This window comes from Saccostrea cucullata, unplaced genomic scaffold (assembly GCF_032062105.1).
Source record: "Saccostrea cucullata isolate Sc308-1 unplaced genomic scaffold, CSIRO_AGI_Scuc_v1 ctg2686, whole genome shotgun sequence".
NCBI lineage: Eukaryota > Metazoa > Mollusca > Bivalvia > Ostreida > Ostreidae > Saccostrea > Saccostrea cuccullata.
Window position 1 is genome coordinate 39,464 of NW_026935361.1, and position 18,691 is coordinate 58,154.

At 33.3% G+C, this 18,691-nt stretch overlaps 1 protein-coding gene across 1 annotated transcript; it reads left to right on the forward strand.

Moving 5' to 3' along the window:
- The first annotated feature begins 9,352 nt into the window (after positions 1–9,352).
- LOC134242571 (multiple epidermal growth factor-like domains protein 10) lies at positions 9,353–12,949 on the forward strand. Its single transcript, XM_062724671.1, has 6 exons — positions 9,353–9,521; positions 9,723–9,860; positions 10,405–10,542; positions 11,022–11,174; positions 11,470–11,587; positions 12,778–12,949. The coding sequence occupies exons 1-6, from the start codon at positions 9,353–9,355 to the stop codon at positions 12,947–12,949; spliced, it is 888 nt and encodes a 295-aa protein (XP_062580655.1).
- Positions 12,950–18,691: the final 5,742 nt, after the last annotated feature.

An 18,691-nucleotide genomic window follows, 5' to 3' on the forward strand; every position in this document is an offset into this window, starting at 1 on the left:
CAAGGAAATAAAAAAAAAATAAATTAAAATTGTCCTATTGTTATTTAAAACACTCAGAGATAGAACAACGTTAGTCGGTTTATAGATAAAGTGCTATTTCGGGTTCTTACATCACATAGCATCCTGCAGTTGAGACATTTGGAAGACATACACTTTTTATTTTGTTTTCTTTGAATCAAGTACAAATATATCATCATTTGTTTCTGTCTTAAAAACCGTTCACGGTAGCTCAGTCGGTAGAGCGCTCGCTTCGTGATCGGGAGGTCGTGAGTTCGAATCTCGGCCGCGACAAACCCAAGTCGATAAAAAATGGGTAGTTACTGTTCCTTCGCCATGCGCTCGGCACTTTCAAGTGAAAGTTGCGGGTCCTTCGGATGAGACCTTAAAAACCGAGGCCCCGTGTCAGCGGCAGGCGTTGGCACGATAAAGATCCCTCACTGCTCAATGGCCCTGAGTGCCGAGTAAACGTCAAAATTTGAAGCCCTTCACCGGCATACGGCGACGTCTCCATATGAGTGAAAAATTCTCGAGAGGGACGTTAAACACTATACAATCAATCAATCTGTCTTAAAATAGAAAAACAATATGAGGTAACCGGCAGTCTGAAAATAATGCATAAGCAATCCATAACGAAACTATACCGTAGTGACCGATGATAATGTACAAAATGTTCCGCCTGTAATATAGAGGTAGTAGAGGCATTCGTGGAGGAGAGATTCTGAGCATCAGTTTGTGTCACTACATATATGTTCATATATTCGGGGCGTAACCTAAGAGGTACTTAAAGGGATTGAGCAAGTATATAAGGCAAAAAATTAAAATGAACTTCACCTGGAAAAATAAATGACTCCCAGAAAAATTACGCCTGGAAACTAAAATTAAGTCTGAAACGGAAGTACCACTACTGGTATAATACTATGCTGTAATACCGTAATACTATGTGAAAGTCCTTATTATGTAATACAATGTGACCTGAAAACTTAAGAAGCCAAAATGGATTGATTGATTGTTTATTGTTTAACTTCCCTCTCGAGAATTTTTCACTCATATGGAGATTCCGCCACTTGCCGGCGGAGAGCTACAAATTTTCACCTGTATTCGGCATTGAGGACCGATTGTGAAAAAAAAACTTGAACACATAGGTTTGTGCAGGAATCATTAAAAAGTTTTATCATTATATGCCCATATCCCCATAAATTGTCTTATACTGTAGAAGTACTTTTTTTCCGCGCGGTATTAGTTTACGCTATGTACACGGTCGCAAATTTTCCGCGGAAATTTGTCCAAGCGTTCTTGATATAAATGCAAGGCATATAGTGACAGTTCTAAAAAAAATCCGCGTAATTTTCAATCCGCGGATTGAACGGAAAATGAGATTCTGCGGAATTATGACCCTGTGGGAAAAATACGTCTACAGTATGTAAATGTATCAAATCGGTGCAGATGAATTATTTTTGAAAAAGTGACATAAGACTTTATGCTACTAAATTCCCCAGCTTTTCAATGTGAATCACCGGAAAAGAAAAATGGTTACTTGGAATTGTTAAATGACTACAACCGGAAAAATGTACGTGAGACAATAACTCTAATTCAAAGGGAAAATTAAAAAATCGTACCTTTACTAAATATGTACCTGTTATATATATGAACTTGATTTTTACTGATATCGTCTTTTTTATTAAAGAATATTCAAATAGAAAAAAATTGTAAACTGATAAAATGTATATTTTATTTAAATTCGTTGCTTCAACTTTATTCCAGGTGACGTATTTGCAACCAAACAGCATTGAAACTAAACGATTTCCACGCCTATCTCTTCCAACAATATATAACTATATTACTAAACGATTTAAAGCCTGCCAAACATTTTATTTTTACCAAGTTTTAAATGTCTTGAAAAACTAGTCTAAAAATATAACAGATGTCCATGAATGCACATGACTTATGAACGTAACTAGAAAATCAGGATTTAGAAATGCGTATTTTTTTTTTCAAATGTTTACTTGTTCAATTTTTTAGCATGGACATTTCTGCAGGATACGGTTTGTACGAGGCAGTTTTATCTTAAAAGTAATCAGTAATGCAAAAATTTTCGATTCATTTATTTTATACTGACCAGGAAGTTTATTTCTTGAAGTGACGATTCAAAGGGGTTAGGGGAATTAGAATTCTAGATATTTTAGGAAAAAGGAAAAAAGGTTAAAAAGGAATTAATTTTTCAAACCTTAAGAAGAATGTCGTACTGAAAATCATGATTGAAAGCATTTGTTAAAACTATACATTCCATGGTTTGTTACAAATACTAAGATTTTTTCTCTATCTCTCCATCGAGAAAATTAAGGTATATGTGAACCCCAGATCAAGGCCTAAAACGATGAATAAGTGAATAGAAATAGAAACTTTCCTTTAGCCGTATTAATTTTAGCGTGGACAATTTGTTTGGTAGTAATTTGAACAATTTTCTATGGATAATTTTTTGTTCTTGTATTATAAAAACTGAATAGTAAAAAAAATGGTCTGCATTTAACATTATGCCTTTCTGAAATCTTGAGAAAATCCTTATTTATCTATACAAACCTACCAAGAAGTAATCTGTTACATATGTCCACTCATGCGAAGTACCCATAGTACACATACAAAAATGTAATTGATTTAGATCTTTTGAACAATTTGTTCACTGAAATTATAGGGTGTCTTTAAAAATTGCAAAACACTATATTTTAAAACAGCTAAAGAAATCGGCAATACGGTAGCAATGCTTATAACATTAACATGAATGAACTTAAAACTTTCAATACAAATTTGGAGCAGAGCAAGACAACGGACTTTCAAAACATCAGTTCGAGGCGGAAGCAAGTTTCCTACGGGGATAAATATCACCTGTCGATCGGTTACGCCTGTGTCGAGAAAAAACGAAAACAGTGAACAATTTAGTGTAAAAATAATGACATGTTATGATTAGCATGAAAGATGTCATTCAGTATCAAATTAAGATAGATAAATTACATTTACCAACAAGGTCATTCTATCGACTACAGAATAAGCAAAATATATTTAAACGAGACTATTGATTTCCTTGTATCATCATCTTATTTGTCTATAGTTCGCCTCATTTTATAAATTGATTATGGGCAGAAGTTAATCTCCTGCGGATTTAATTAATAGTAATTTAGAGACATGTAATGCTATTTTTACATTTTATAGAAATTCATGCATTACATTATGTAGACACACATTACTTTAATTATCATGCACAGTGTGCGTATTGAAAAACACCACTGAATGTTCCACAAAATTTTCAAAATGCTCTTCTTAAGAGGTTTATTTTAAATTTGTTTTTATATTCATGCATTACATTATGCAGACACACATTACTTTAATTATGATGCACAGTGTGCGTATTAGGAAAAAAAAAACACCACTGAATGTTTTACAAATTTTCAAAATGCTCTACTTAAGGTAGGATTCTCATATTTCTAATATTTAAAAATTAATGAAATTTTCACAGAATCAAGAAGACAATATCAGTAAGTGAAAGTATCAGTGAAATTAAATTTGACCGTTTTATATTAGAAGCAAGGTCAGGTCAAGGTCATTATCTTTCTCCTTGAGATTAAGAATAAAAAATAACTGTTGCCAATCATGTGATACCTACTTTTATTTCAAAAGTTTAATGATTGTTCTTTTTGCATAAAAACATATTACTATATCAGGTCTATAGCATGATATTACCAAATTTAAATAAATAATTTAACTTAACTGGATATTGGTTAATCCGAATTTTCTCTGTTTTTCTTAATTTTTTAGGATATATTAGTTATTTTCATATGCTTCCTATATTTAACTTTTTCTTATTTTCACATATAATAAAGTAGTATTATAAATGTACAAAATGATACAAAAACAAAAAGTTTTGATTGTTTACTAAGAGAGAAAAAATACTTTTTATAGATTTTTGGCTCAAATCTGCACTTTGATAGGAAACGTTTAAAAGCTAATAAAGTTCTAGTTTATTTGAAAAATCATATTTATTTGATATATTTTGAAAGTTTAGTCCTTCATTATTAATCTAACTTACATTTGAAAATTTCTCCAAGTCTTCGATTGTGTAAAAATTATAACTAAATTCATTGTTCTATTATAATTTTGAGAGGCAGAAAAGAAGATATTTTCATACGCCACCATTCCGCCAAAAATATAGTCCCTGCTAGTTTTCAAACACAGTTTACCATTTCTATTTAAAGTTGTACAATTGTAATGAGGAAAGAAAAATATGGTCTTTTAAATTCCTTACACCTCAATATGTAAGACATATAAGCAAATATGCTTTGAATGTTTCATCTTGTCAGAAACCAGAGAAGAATCCTACCTTAAGAGGTTTATTCTAAATTTGTTTTTAGATTTATTTTCAAATATGAATATTTTCTGTGTATTTTAGACGATATATCGGCTCATAAACCGGCAAAACATAGCATCGGTTTATCTATGACTGACGTGGCTAATAATGCTGTAGACAGATCTTTATCCACATGTTCTTCCTCCGAACCTTCAAATCCAGCATGGTGGTATGTAGATCTCGGAAACGTCAAAAGTATTTATGACGTAGATATTTATTTCAGAAAGAAGGATATGGAAATAACGAACAGTATTCAATCTCAACGTCCATTAAACAAATATACAAAATAAGAGCAAAGCAAACACGGACCTCCGAAACATCAGAGGTGGGATCAGGTGCCATGGAGGAGTGAGCATCCCCTGCCGACCGGTCACACCCGCCGTGTGCTCGTTGTCATAATCAGGAAATAACGGAAAAAATCCGTGGTCAATTCAGTGTATAAATAATGGACTAACAATTGGTATGAAAAACGTCAGTCAGCATTTCATTCAATGATAAATTGTATTTGCTGACAAGGTCATTGTATCGACCATAGAATTTACGAAATGATGACTTTAAACGAGACTGTTGATATTCTTGTTTCATCAACTTGCTTGTCAATAATTTACCTCGTTTAAGAAATTGTTCATACGTAGAGCATGCTCTTGCGTATCGAATCAACTGAGATATAAATACTCCGTATGCAGGTGATGAAGGTATATTGCTGCATAAGTAAGGGAAGTTGACGATAGAAAAGTTAAAGTCATCACGTTTATCATATAGCTTGGTTGTTAGATTACCATTAGTGTCTTTTTCAAGTAAAATATCCAAGTATGAAGCAGAAGTGTCGGACTCTGTGGTATCTTTTATCTCAAGCTCACCAGGATATATCGTTTCGACGTAGGAATGGAAATTATCATTATTAATTGACAATACGTCGTCGATATATCTAAATGTGGAGTTGAAGGCCACAGCAAGTGTTTTCTTCTTTTCACGTAAAAGATTTTGCATAAATTCTGCTTCATATGAATATAAATATAAGTCTGCTAATAACGGAGCGCAATTTGTACCCATTGGAATTCCAATAGATTGTTGGAATACCTGGTCTCCAAACACCACATAGATATTGTCAATCAGAAACTCAAGCATTTTCTTGATGTCAACTTCAGAGTACTTATGTGTGCAATCAGAATCTGTTTTAACAAAATAATTTTTCAAATGACCAATGACGAGGTAAGTAAACTTACGAGTTCCATTTTTGTTGAAGTAGCAGCTGTCAATGATATCAAAAAGCCTGGATTTTAATTTGTCGTGGGGAATTGTTGTGTATAAAGTTGAAAAGTCGTAAGTTTTTATGCTGTTGATTTTTGTAAAGTCTGGTACCAATTATGGTAAGAAATAAAAGCAATTCATATAATATATTTTAAATTACCTTGTATTAATGCATTATGACAAAACAGAATGTGTTAGTATTTTGCCTCAACTCTATTTTATAGAATTTATAGAAACAAAAACTGTTTTATTCAGAATCAGTCTCATATTTTTCTATATTTGATTGCAAATTTAGTTCCCAATTTCTTATAAATCTCATTTTATGAACAGTTTTTTCTGAATGAATTTCCGAAGCAATATATAATGATTCATGAATTAACAACCCTGAACCCTAACAAGAGACACCAACACATTGCATTTCCATGACGTCTTGAAAAATATGTTTATTACCTGTTGGGTAAAATGAAAAGATGCACTTGTTGTGCATAGTCCCAGGAATAGTGCCTTTCCATATCAACTGAGCATAGAGCATTCCCTTGAACAAAATAAATCATGCATGATCGTTTGTATGCATTGATAGCTATACATAGTCTTTACAATTTCATGAGAGAAAGAAATTTAATTTCACAGAAGAAATGTATTTTGTTTTGTAACACTCGGGTATATCTGTTTCCTTTCTCTCTCTTTTGATTCCTTTAAACAGGAAAACAAAAGATGAGGAAATACACAACTTGAATTGAATCCTTGAACCCTGGTCAGGTGTTCTAGCCATTGAGCTATGCCTTAAAGGAAATAAAATGCAATAAAATTTTAACTTACCAGTATGTTTCCATTCCTCTGCTAAGGACACAAATGCTTCCCTGCTGGTGGTACACTGATGTCTGTAGTGCGAACATTGATGCTGCGTGTTTGAAAAGAATTCTTCCTTTTTATCATCATTTCATGATTGTTATGAATGGGCACAACTCATGCCAAGTTATTTGAAGTAACCTTTGATGTATTCTTCTGAAGTTCATTTCTTCAGCTTTAATTTCTAGTTAGCATGCCAGCAGATGTCGTATAGATGGAAGCAGAAACACTTTTTTTTCTGATTTGTAATTTGGCAGTCGGCCTGGTAAAGGCAGGGCCTGGTCACTAGCATACTTCGTCAGAAACGTTTTGATCCGTTCCCTGTCTGTCACAATTAAGCTATTATGCGGAGACTTACCACAGTTTCCATGTGTTCTGGATAAAAACCCTTCTGTATCTAGAGATCTGGCGATTTTATGGAGTTTTTTTCTTTCAACAACATGCTCAAAACAAAATACCATTCAACACACTCTGCATCCATTGAAGTAGTACTCCTGAAATAGTCTTTCCCGTTTTTTCTTCTGTTTCTTTTATTCTGTGACAGAACCAGATCGTCTTTTTGCTAACATTTCAACTTTGATTTATTGTGTGACAGAACCAGATCGTCTGATTGCGAACATTTCAACTTTGAATAAAGTGTCAAGTTCCCCCGAATAAATAGCAGACAATGATCACAAAATTCACATGCTGCACCAAAGTCAATTTTCGTGCTACGTGGCATTTCATAACATACACCTATCCACTGGTTGTGAGTGGGATAGCTCTTCTATCAAACCCGCGACAAGAACTATTCCCCGAGGGCTTGCCCGAGGTAAAAAGTGTCTGTCAAGGGTTTGATGAAAGAATTATCCCACTCACAACCAATGGATAAGCGTTTTATTATACAGATGTAGTATTATAAATTTTGAGTCTATTGATTTATCGCTGGAAATCAAAATTGGCGGCAAAAATTGCATAAAAATATTCCAAAGGTGGATAGCAAAAACTATACCCCGGGGTATAGCTTTCTATGTGTGGAAATTTTCAGAACACAAAAAATAGCCATTTTACCTTCTGAACTTTATATAGGAAAAATTTTTACAGAAGTTTGATAAACCCCCTTACACTCAAGTGTCATTTTGAAATTTGGAACGGATTACGTATTCCTTCGTGTCGGTGTTATTATCTTCATTCGGTACATAAACATCTCCATCATTGTTGTCATTGTCACTTTCAGAGTCAGAATCATAGTTTAAATTACCAAGATCACTTGTATTTGTCTTGCTGTCACTTGACATATCACAAAATTGTCTGCCCTCGCACACGTTAGACTTTGAGAGCAACAACTTGAAACATGGAACAAGTTTAAAGAAATAAAATTCATCCAAACGTTCTATATCTTCTAAAAATTCATCATTATGATAAAGTACTTCTGATGTTGCTGTGGAGCCTTGGCTCATTTTTAGTACTTGAACGCCTTACATTTTCAAACAGTTTACTCAACTGGAAATAGAAACACGTCTACTTTATGGTCAGAGTTATTGCTCTTTAAAAACCGCAGTTAATTCAAATTAAAAAATAGAATACCGAAATAAAATATGTTGTAAAACATAACAACAATGCATTATTACAAATATGTATTTCACTTTTATGATAAACACTCTAAAATACGCATGTGTACTGCATAATTTTTTTTTCTGGCGTATTTTTTTCCATTGCAAATGACGCAAACGTTCAGAAATATCGCCGATTTCTTATAAGACGTGTGCCGCATTTGATTTAGCCCCTTTTTTGCTGTCACTGTCACATATATCCTCAAGGAGATAAAAAATTCTTTTTCGTTCTTTTTTGCGAAAAAACAAAAAAAATCATTATCAGAGCAAACACCGACCTCTAAAACATCCAAATTGGGATCAGATGCCATGGTGGAGTGAGCATCCGCCGTGTGCTTTTTGTCATGATCGGGAATATAAACAGAAATATGTAAACAGATATGTAAATCAAGGTCTGATAATTGATATGAAAAACGTCAGTTAGAATATGAATTAATGATGATTTGTTTTTGCTGACAATGTCATTATATTGACCATAGAACTTACTAAATGATGACTTTAAACGAAATTATTAATATTATGATTCAATCAACTTGGTCTTCACTACATTAACGTCACCCGCGTGGCGCAGTGGTTAGAGCGTCTGCTTTATAGTCAGGAGTTGATCATAACGTTCAAATCCCATTCTTTGACATAGAGACCAGTCCTTCGGATTAGATCGTATAAGTTGGGTTGTCGTGTTGCGATAGGTGCACGTACGTGCTGGCTCGAAAAGGATCCGTCACAGCTCAATGGTCCTAAATGCCGATATATAGGAAAATACTGTAGCCCTCCGCCAGCAAGTGATGGCATCTCCATATGAGTGAAAAATTGTCGAGATGGACGTTAAACAACAATCATTCAATCAATAACTTAAACAAGTTCTTAGGTAGAGCATGCTCTTGCGAATCATATCTACTGAAAGATATCAACCTCATGTACAGGTTATGAACGAATATTGCTGCATTAGTATGGGAAGTAGACTAAAATAAAGTTAAATGAATCACGGTATCAATATCGATATCGTTTTAGAAAGAATTGATCGTCTTCAGAGCTCGTGTTTATACATGCACACTAAGTTAGGACATGAAAACAGAGTTCTTTCTTTTAATGAATATTAAGTTTTTGAATAAACTCCGCTTCATATAAATTTGAAAACGGGTCTGCAAATAAATAAGCACAAAAAGTACCCGATAGTAGTTCATTAAAATAAATTTCAAATATATTGCATGCGAAACTTTCTTTTATTTTTTTTTATGATATAGAACAACGACAGAGAGAGCGTATGTATGGATACAAACTCTACATCTCCAACAGTACGGACTTCCGTCTTTTACACGAGGCTTACCTCTGTTACAGTCATACAGGGCCGGAGTTACCCGAACTCAATGTTACTCATGTATGTGTTTCTTTTGCTCGGTATGTAATTTTCTACAACGAAAGAGGAGTTCCTGGTGAGACGTATCCAAAAGGGGTCAATCCAAAAGACACATACATACAGCTGTGTGAAATTATAGTACAAGGTGTTTTATTTCATTCACAGATTGCAATTGAAATATACCCTTTCAAATTTTTAAATTTATTCAAAAATAAGATTATAATTAGTATAACTCTTAAAGACGAGACACTTTGAAAGACATACATACGTTTCAAAGGTTGTGAAGAGGATGGCGTTTATGGAAGTAACTGTAATGAAACCTGCCCTACCAACTGTCAAGAGAGAAGATGTTACATAACTATTGGAACTTGTGCTGGATGTAAAGACGGTTGGACTGGGGAAAAGTGTCTTAATGGTAAGATTCAGAAACTCATTCCATTTAAGGCAATTCATTATAGTCTATTTTTATCATTTTATAAACCCCTTTACTATGGAGAGAGGGATATAGAGAGTTCAAAGTGCAAAGTTGTAAACAAAAATAATCCGTAATTAAATCAAATTTCAAGTAGTCCTCACCTAGCTTTAAAGATTCTCTCCATATTGTCCTACAAGAAATTATTTTTATTTAAAAAGAAAAATAAAGCTTTTCAGACAGGGATATTTAAATCTCGAAACACTTCGTCTAAGTGCATAATTATGAGGATAAAACACAAATTGCGAACACTTGACTAATGATACTGAGAACAACATCTGTTCATTGTATCAATGTACATACATGTGCTAAAAATAATTTTCCAACAAATACAAATAATAATGATTAAATTTTATCTTTAAAAATTATATTATGCGCACATAAGTGAGGAAAAATGAGAATCTTCACAGATTATTATTTATGCCAAACCTTATATTCATATTATCTTAACAGGCTGAATTATTAAATGCAAAATTCATGTTATTAGCTTGTCCAGCTGGAAAATATGGAGCCGAATGCAAAAACACATGTACAGACCGTTGTGGAAATAATACTTCTTGTAATCACGTGACTGGTCAGTGTGAGGGGTGTCTATCTGGATGGATGGGACACGATTGCAATGAAAGTAAGATCTGTATGAATATTGAATTACAACAAAACCAACCATTGTAGCTTTTGAGAAATTACTGCTCTTAATAGACTCATTGTGTATGTCATGACATCATTACAGTAATTATTGTCCAATAAAAGAGGGGGAATTAATTTTTAAATATATGAACATAGTTTTACAATTAAAAATCAATATGTATTTCTCTTCCATAATTCTTTCAAATTTTACATTTTCATTTATAAAACATGTATGCATTCAAGCAATTAAGTTTGCAGAAATATATCTGTGCATAAATACAAAGTGTTCAAGATGACTTGAGCGACGAAAACATCTAAGAGGGTAAGAGGAAAATATTCATGGTTTCACTGTAGAATATATCAACAAAATAAAAAAGGACCAAACAATGAGCAATGGAATATTATTTCTAAGAACTTGCATTGTACGTACAGAGACAATAATCACGTGCGTGTTCATTATTTAGCACGCCTTTTCAGTATGTCAAACTGGCACGTATGGAGAAGACTGTGAACAGAACTGTAGTGGAAACTGTTATAACAACGATACATGCTACAATGTCAATGGCTATTGTCCTCGGGGTTGCCGTGATGGCTTTCAAGGAAATCGCTGCCATGAACAAAGCGTTGTTGGTATGGGTATCATAGTACATCATTGTAGATAGTTCAATGTTAGTCAGACAAATGTATATTTTAACAGGCAATAGCTAATTAGCTAAATACGAAAAATAACTGGTTCTTTTTATGGAATGTCAGGATCAATTTTTATTTGGTATTTCAAAAAACATTTTTTATACTCTAACAATGTTTCTGAAAGTGTATTATGATTAAATTGTCCCCCAAAAAGAAATAGAGATGTTTCCCCTCTTGTAACTGATATTAAAATTTACTTTTTTTACGTTATTTCTTTTTTTTATTTACATGGTAGATTTGAAAAGCCTTTGCGGTGACCAAAGAAACAACTTTGCAGGATTGACGGCGGGTTTGGTTATTTCCCTATTGATCAATGTTGGATTTTGCTTTCTAGTAGTGCTTTACTTCATCAGGTATGCTTATTTGTACCACTGGAGTCTAGAGGAGTATTTCCATGTGGAATATACTTGCTTGGTCATGTGATCAAATCCCGTGAAGCCCCATAATGATATATCACATGGACGATCCAATTATCGTCAGATTGTCACATTGTACCCCCTGTACTTGAATTTATCTAGCTTCAAAATTTGAAAAGCAATTATTTTGTAAAAAATTATATAAAGAATGATAGGTATGGTGATATTTAGGAATAGTTTACTATATTATGGTTTCATTTAGGCGTGAAGTGGAAGCGTTTGTATTTCAGTTTACATGCCATCAAATTATTCTTGCAAAAATAGATTTGAATTTAAATTCATACCTAATAGAACAATTTTTTTGGAAGAATGCTTTCCAACAAATGTAATGAAAAGTATTGCTTATTAAAAGTATTTAAAAAATGTATATTTTCTTTAGCACTCAGTAAATCAATTATACAATCTTTAGAAAATGTTGCCAAGGGCAATTACTTCTTCTCAGGTATCTTCATTCAGGTATTTTCTTTATTAAACTTCTAACGTTAAATAATTTCCCTGATATTCACAATTCAAAAGTTTTTGATAAGTAGCAAGTATTTCGGAACTTTCAGCATCAGAATTATGCATTTGAACCAGTTTTTACATAATTCTTGTAATACTGTTAACATAAATGTATATTTTTTATGTTGTCATATACTTCTGTTTATCTATGTCTCCCATTTTAAATAATATGGCAACGTATACAGTTTTTGCAATAATTGGTATATTTAAACTATATCAAATGAAAATTAAGCCAGCCTTTGCACTTTAAATCATTAAAATTGTGAGGTTGGCGGTTGCAAATAGATATAAGCAACAATTTTAGTATATAGCAATTTGACATCAATTAAAATGTTTCATTTTTTTTAAAAAAGGCAGTAAAATAAAATGATAAGCCAGAGTACACTTATTGAAAGGGACATTTCGTTTTCTCCAGCTTTTACATTCCATATGAAATATTTCATCATCAAGTTTAGTCTATAATAAAATCACTGCTTATTTCCTTTTGCATGTTTTATACGTATTTATTTAGGCATATTGTAAAAAAATATTTAAAAAGATACGAATGTTTTTTTTTATTTGTTTTTAAATTATTAAAGTTAAAAAAATTATTATAGAAAGTAAAACGAAGACATTATTCATTGTAGGAAGAAAAATGTTACTCGCTGTAGGAAGAAAGAGAACAAGAAAGAAAATGACCAGCCTTCCTACGAGGTCAGCGACATAGGGCGTTCTCAACAAAGTTCAACATCTGGCGGCCATCTTGAAAATCATACATACGAGGATCTGCTTTTCCACTCGAACAATAGAGGCCCCTGAAGTTTATCGTAATATCTCGCTCAATGACACCAGAACAAGCTCTTTATAGCAAAAATATATATTTATTAGCAATAGCAAGTTAAACACATATTAACTGGTTTTAAATGGAAGAAAATCTAGAAGCCTAAAACTGTGTCCAGTACATTCCAATTCGAGTGCTTGGTTTGGCGAAGGAACAGTCTCTGGTGAATCAAACCTGGTGCCTCCCAAAACCAAACTGAGCAACCTTGAAATATATAGATCTTTGTGCTGTTTTAACAGATATAATACTTGCCACAAATTGCGCCACAAAAGGACGTTCTTCTTAAACAAGTACTTTCACTTTCCGGAACTTAGACTTTACGGAAGCCCCGTGGCCTGTATTCGGAACCTACAACCCATACTTAGCTCACGTGGAAATGCATCTAAAATCCGGAAGTTCAATAGCAAGAATTCCCGTTATTACAACTCATGACAATGATTTTTATTAAAACACAAACTTTGTACTTGTGGTCCTCTGTTAAGTCATCATCTGTAACAAAATGCTAAAATTGAGATGACGACAAAGATTAAGAATAATTACCAAGTCCAAATAAACAGAATTTTGCTCTGACTAAAAGATTGATATTTTATTTATGTGGATGTTCCTTTATTGTATAGAGAAGTAGAAAAAATAATTACTAGCAGTGATTGGAATATAAGTACCTCCTGAATACAAGTAATAACTGTACTTACTTTCAATTAGAATTTTATGTCGAATGATTATTTCTAAATTATCACTGATTAAATTGATGTGAAAAATTTGTGGCATATGTAAAGCTTTGTCAACATTTTTTATTTCAGTCTTCCAGTTAAGCGATCTTTGCATCATAACAAAGACATCTGGCCCCAAGACCATAAACTGAGAAGAGACTTAAGTCAAAATTTTCATTTTAAAAATCTTCACTTTTCTTTAACATATCAGCATAAAAATTTGCAATTTGGTATAACATTTAAATTCATACATATGATGGTAATTTTGTTTCATCATATAAATTATTTCAAAGGTTATATTGATTTAAATTTTTTACTTAAGTCTGTTTTCAGTCTATGGTCTTGGGTTTACTAGTACTAGTATTTGTTTTTCATGACAATCATTGTGGAAATACTTTATAGATAAGACATTGAGTATATGGTGAAGGTGCATTTTTTAAATAAAATGATCTGACAAGCAGTAGTCAAAATTCATATGGAAAATAATGTATCTTGATAAATTATAACCTACTATTCTTAAGAAGATTAAAAAACGATTTTTTTAGGTTTTCATGTTGAACATTAATCCTCTAGAACAAGTGTAGCCCCACCCTACGTTTGGTAACCTTGATTTTACATGTAATAAGTGTTTAGTTCAATATTTTAATGACTGGTCTTAACTTCCCTGTTCTTGAGACGAATTTCGATTTATTACATTTTCAACATATTCAACATATACACAGGCATTAATGGAATAAAAGCGGTTTTTTTCATACTATGAAAAATCAAAAGTGCGAAACAAATCGAAATGTTCTTTCCTTTTTACAAAAATACACCCAGTTGTATAAAAAGGCTGTTTAAAACAGCAGAGTAAATGAACCAGCAATAATTATCGCCTTCCAAAAAAATTATTGTTTGAGTATATTAGTCGACGTAAAATGTTTGGAATATTTCAAGGTGAAAAATCTTTATTCTACTAAATAACTCAGTTTTTCAACGTGAAATACTGGAAAAGAAAAATTTTTATATAAAAGCTATGGAGATAACGAACAGTATACAAGATCAAAAATCCATTAAACAATCCGAAATAGGAGCAAAGCAAACACGAACCTCTAAAACATCGGTGCCATGACGAAGTGAGCATCCCCTGCTGACCGGTCACACCCGTCGTGTGCTCCGATATCGACATAGGAATGGAAATCATCACTGTTAATTGACAATACGTCGTCGATATATCTAAATGTCGATTTGAAGGCCACAAGTGTTTTCTTCATTACACGCAAGATTTTGAATAAATTCTGCTTTATATGAATACAAAAATAGGTCTGCTTATAACGGAGGGCAATTGGTACCCATGGGAATTCCAATTGATTGCAGGAAGACATGGTCCCTAAAACGACATAGATATATGGTCAATCAGAAACTCAAGCCTCTTTTTGATGTCAACTTCAAAGGACTTGTGACCGTTAACGGTTGCTCAGTCGGTAGAGAGCTACCTCTTTGATTGGCAGGTCATGAGTTTGAATCTCGGCCGCAACTGACCTAAGTCGATAAAAAATGGGTAGTTACTTTTCCTTCGCCATGCACTGGGCAGTTTGAAGTGAAAGTTGGGGGTCCTTCGGATGAGACCTTAAAAACCGAGGCCCCGTCTCAGCGACAGGCATTGGCACGATAAAGATTCCTCATTGCTCAATGGCAATGAGTGCCGAGTAAATGTCAAAATTTGAAGCCCTTCACCGGCATACGGTGGCGTCTCTATAGGAGTGAAAAATTCTCGAGAGAGACGTTAAACAATATACAATCAATCAATCTTTTTGATGTCAACTTCAAAGGACTTGAGACCGTTCACAGTAGCTCAGTCGGTAGAGGGCTAGGCTGTGTGATCAGTAGGTCGTGAGTTTAAATCTCGGCAGCGACAGACCTAAGTCGATAAAAAATGGGTAGCAACTGTTCTTTCGCCAGCGCTCGGAACTTTGAAGTGAAAGTTGTGGGTCCTTCGGATGAAACCCTAGAAACCAAGGTCCCGTGTCAGCGCCAGGCGTTGGAACGATAAAGATCCCCCACTGCTCAATGGCCCTGAATGCCGAGTAAAGGTCAAAATTTGAAGCCCTTCACTGACATACAGTTACGTCTCCATATGAGTGAAAAATTCTCGAGAGGGACGTTCAACAATATACAATCAATCAATCAGTCAAAGGACCTGTGTGTACAAACAGAATGCATTTTAAACAAAATCATTTTGTAAATGACAGTTGACCAGGTAAGTTAATTTACGAGTTCCATTCTTATTGAAAAAGCAAACGTTAATAATAAAAAAAAATCCTAGTCTTTAATTCATCGTAGGGAATGGTTGACAATGTGTGTAGAATTGAAAAGTCGTAAGTCGTATATAAAATTGCTACAATCGTAACAAGGATAATGATTATATAACTCTTCTCCAAAGGAAAAAAAACGGATAAATGTAAATGGTAAACATTTTGTCTTTATTTCTCTTGCATTTTTTTTTTCAAGAACAATTGTAAATTGAGAAAAAATTATCATAAACGACAACAGTGATTTGTACCTCTTTGCTTCCTATTCTAGATGGTCGATTTGCAGTCATACAATTCAAAATTGAAACTAACGATATCTACGCCTATTCCTTCCCACAGTAAAACTAAGCGATTTAAAGTCTGGCAAAAATTTTTTTTATCAAAATTTAAATGTCTTTTTTATCTTGAAAAACTAACCTAAAAACATAATCATTATGGATCTCCATGAATGTACATGACTAATATACGTTAAAACCGGAAAAGCTTACAAGATGCATATTTTTATCAAATGTTTACTTGTCCAATTCGTTAGCATGGATATTTCTACAGGATACGGTTTGTATGACAATTTTTTATCTCAACAAAATATCGAGTTTTGCCTCTTTCGTTTTGATATTTTTCAAATCATACATAATCAAATACCAGGAAGTTTATTTCATGAAGATAGCATTGAAATGAAAGGGGAAAACTGAACAACAACTGATACAATACACAACTTTTTCAAATCGCCAGAAATAGCGTTTCAAATTCAGAAAGATCTTTGATTTCAATAGATTTTTCAGATTCTGAATTCCTTTTGACATTTATTAAGATTCATTAACATATCGCATAATTACTTCTCTGAAAATTTTATTGTTTCTGGGTGTGTGTGGGTGGTGGGGGTAGGTGGATGAGGTGGTTAAGATGTAAATTAAGATGTTGGGGTAGGTAAGGTTAAGGTGTAAATTTAATCGTTTTGTGGAGGGGGTACTGAATGAGCATAATATTACACAAAGTGCCAATTCTTATCATACCTACTAGATGATGGATTGAATATCATTATACTTCAAAAATCGCTGTCTAGTTGTTGGGTATGCCTGGGCGAATTCCAATATGATAAATTTTCCTCATTTCCAACTATCATTGACCAACACAGAAGATTGTGATTCCTTATTTTTATAATTCATTTTTAAAAAAAAATTGTAATTGACTGACGTCAGACACAAAGACAGCAGCACTAGATTTACATTTATATAAGACCTCAGGCACAAAGACAGACGCACGAAATTTACATGTATTTTAGGCCTTCTCTGCTCCTGACCTTTCACTTGGTGAAATTTACATTCCAGTAGAGCTATCAAGAAATCAACGCACGTAATTTTTAATGTTATCACAGAGATGAAAAAAATGGAAATATAAGCGTTTATATTTATGTTATACTGTGTCTAAAGTTTATCGCATTTTGCATTTTGCCATGCTTATGAATGGAAGAATGAAGGATACGGAGATAACGAACTGTATTAAATATCAAAGTCCAAAAATCAATACATAATAGGAACAGAGCATACACGGACCTACAAAACATCAGAGGTGGGATCAGGTACCATGGAGCAGTGATCATCCACTGCTGACCGCTCACACCTGTCTTGTCATGATCAGGAAATAACGGAAAAATCCGTCGTCAATTCAGTGTATAAATAATGGACTAAAAATTAGTATGAAAAACGTCAGTGAGACTCGATGATAAATTGTATTTGCTGACAAGGTCATTGTATCGACCAAAGAACTTAAATGTACAAAATGATGACTTTAAATGAGACTACTGATATCTTTGTTTCATCAAAGTTGTCAATAATTTACCTATTTTTGAAATTGTTCATACGTGGAGCATGCTCTTGCGTATCGAATCAACTGAGATATACAAACGACGTATGCAGATTAGAAAGCTATATTGCTGCATAAGTAAGGGAAGTTGACGATAAAAAAGTTAAGGTCATCCCTTTTATCATAGAGCTTGGTTGTTAAATTACAATTAGCGTCTTTTTCAGGTAAAATATTCAAGTATGAAACATTGTCAGATTCACACCACTTTTGTCAGACTCTGTGGTATCTTTTATCTGGCTTACCAGGATATATCGTATCAACAGAGAAATGGAAATTACCATTGTTTATTGACAATACGACGTCGATATATCTAAATTGAATGACTTGAAGGCCACAACAAGTATTTTCACTCTTTTCACTCATAAGATTTTGCATAAATGCTCACTCATACGCAATCAAAAATAGGTCTGATTATAACGGAGCGTACTCAAGCCTCTTTTTATGTAAACTTCACAGTACTTTTGTGTGCAATCAGAATGTGTTTTAATAAAATAATTTTGTTAATAACCAATGACCAAGTGCGTCAATTTACGAGTTCCATTTTTGTTGAAAAAGCAACTGTCAATGATATCAAAAAGCCTGGACTTTAATTTATCGTGGGTATTGGTTGTGTATAAAGTTGAAAATTCGTAAGTTTTTCAGTTGTTGATTTTGGTAAAATCTTGTGTTTTCCAATTTTTCTAAACGATCTTTGGAATTTTTGAGTATCCACTTCTGATTCACACAACTTCTTGAGTATATTGTTGCGCAGTACTCTTGAAGTTTTTGCTTCACTACTGTCAATATCGTTGTGAGGAGAAAAGAAATAGGCTTGTTTGAATATTTACTGGAACCTAAAATGTATCTTTGTAAGAAT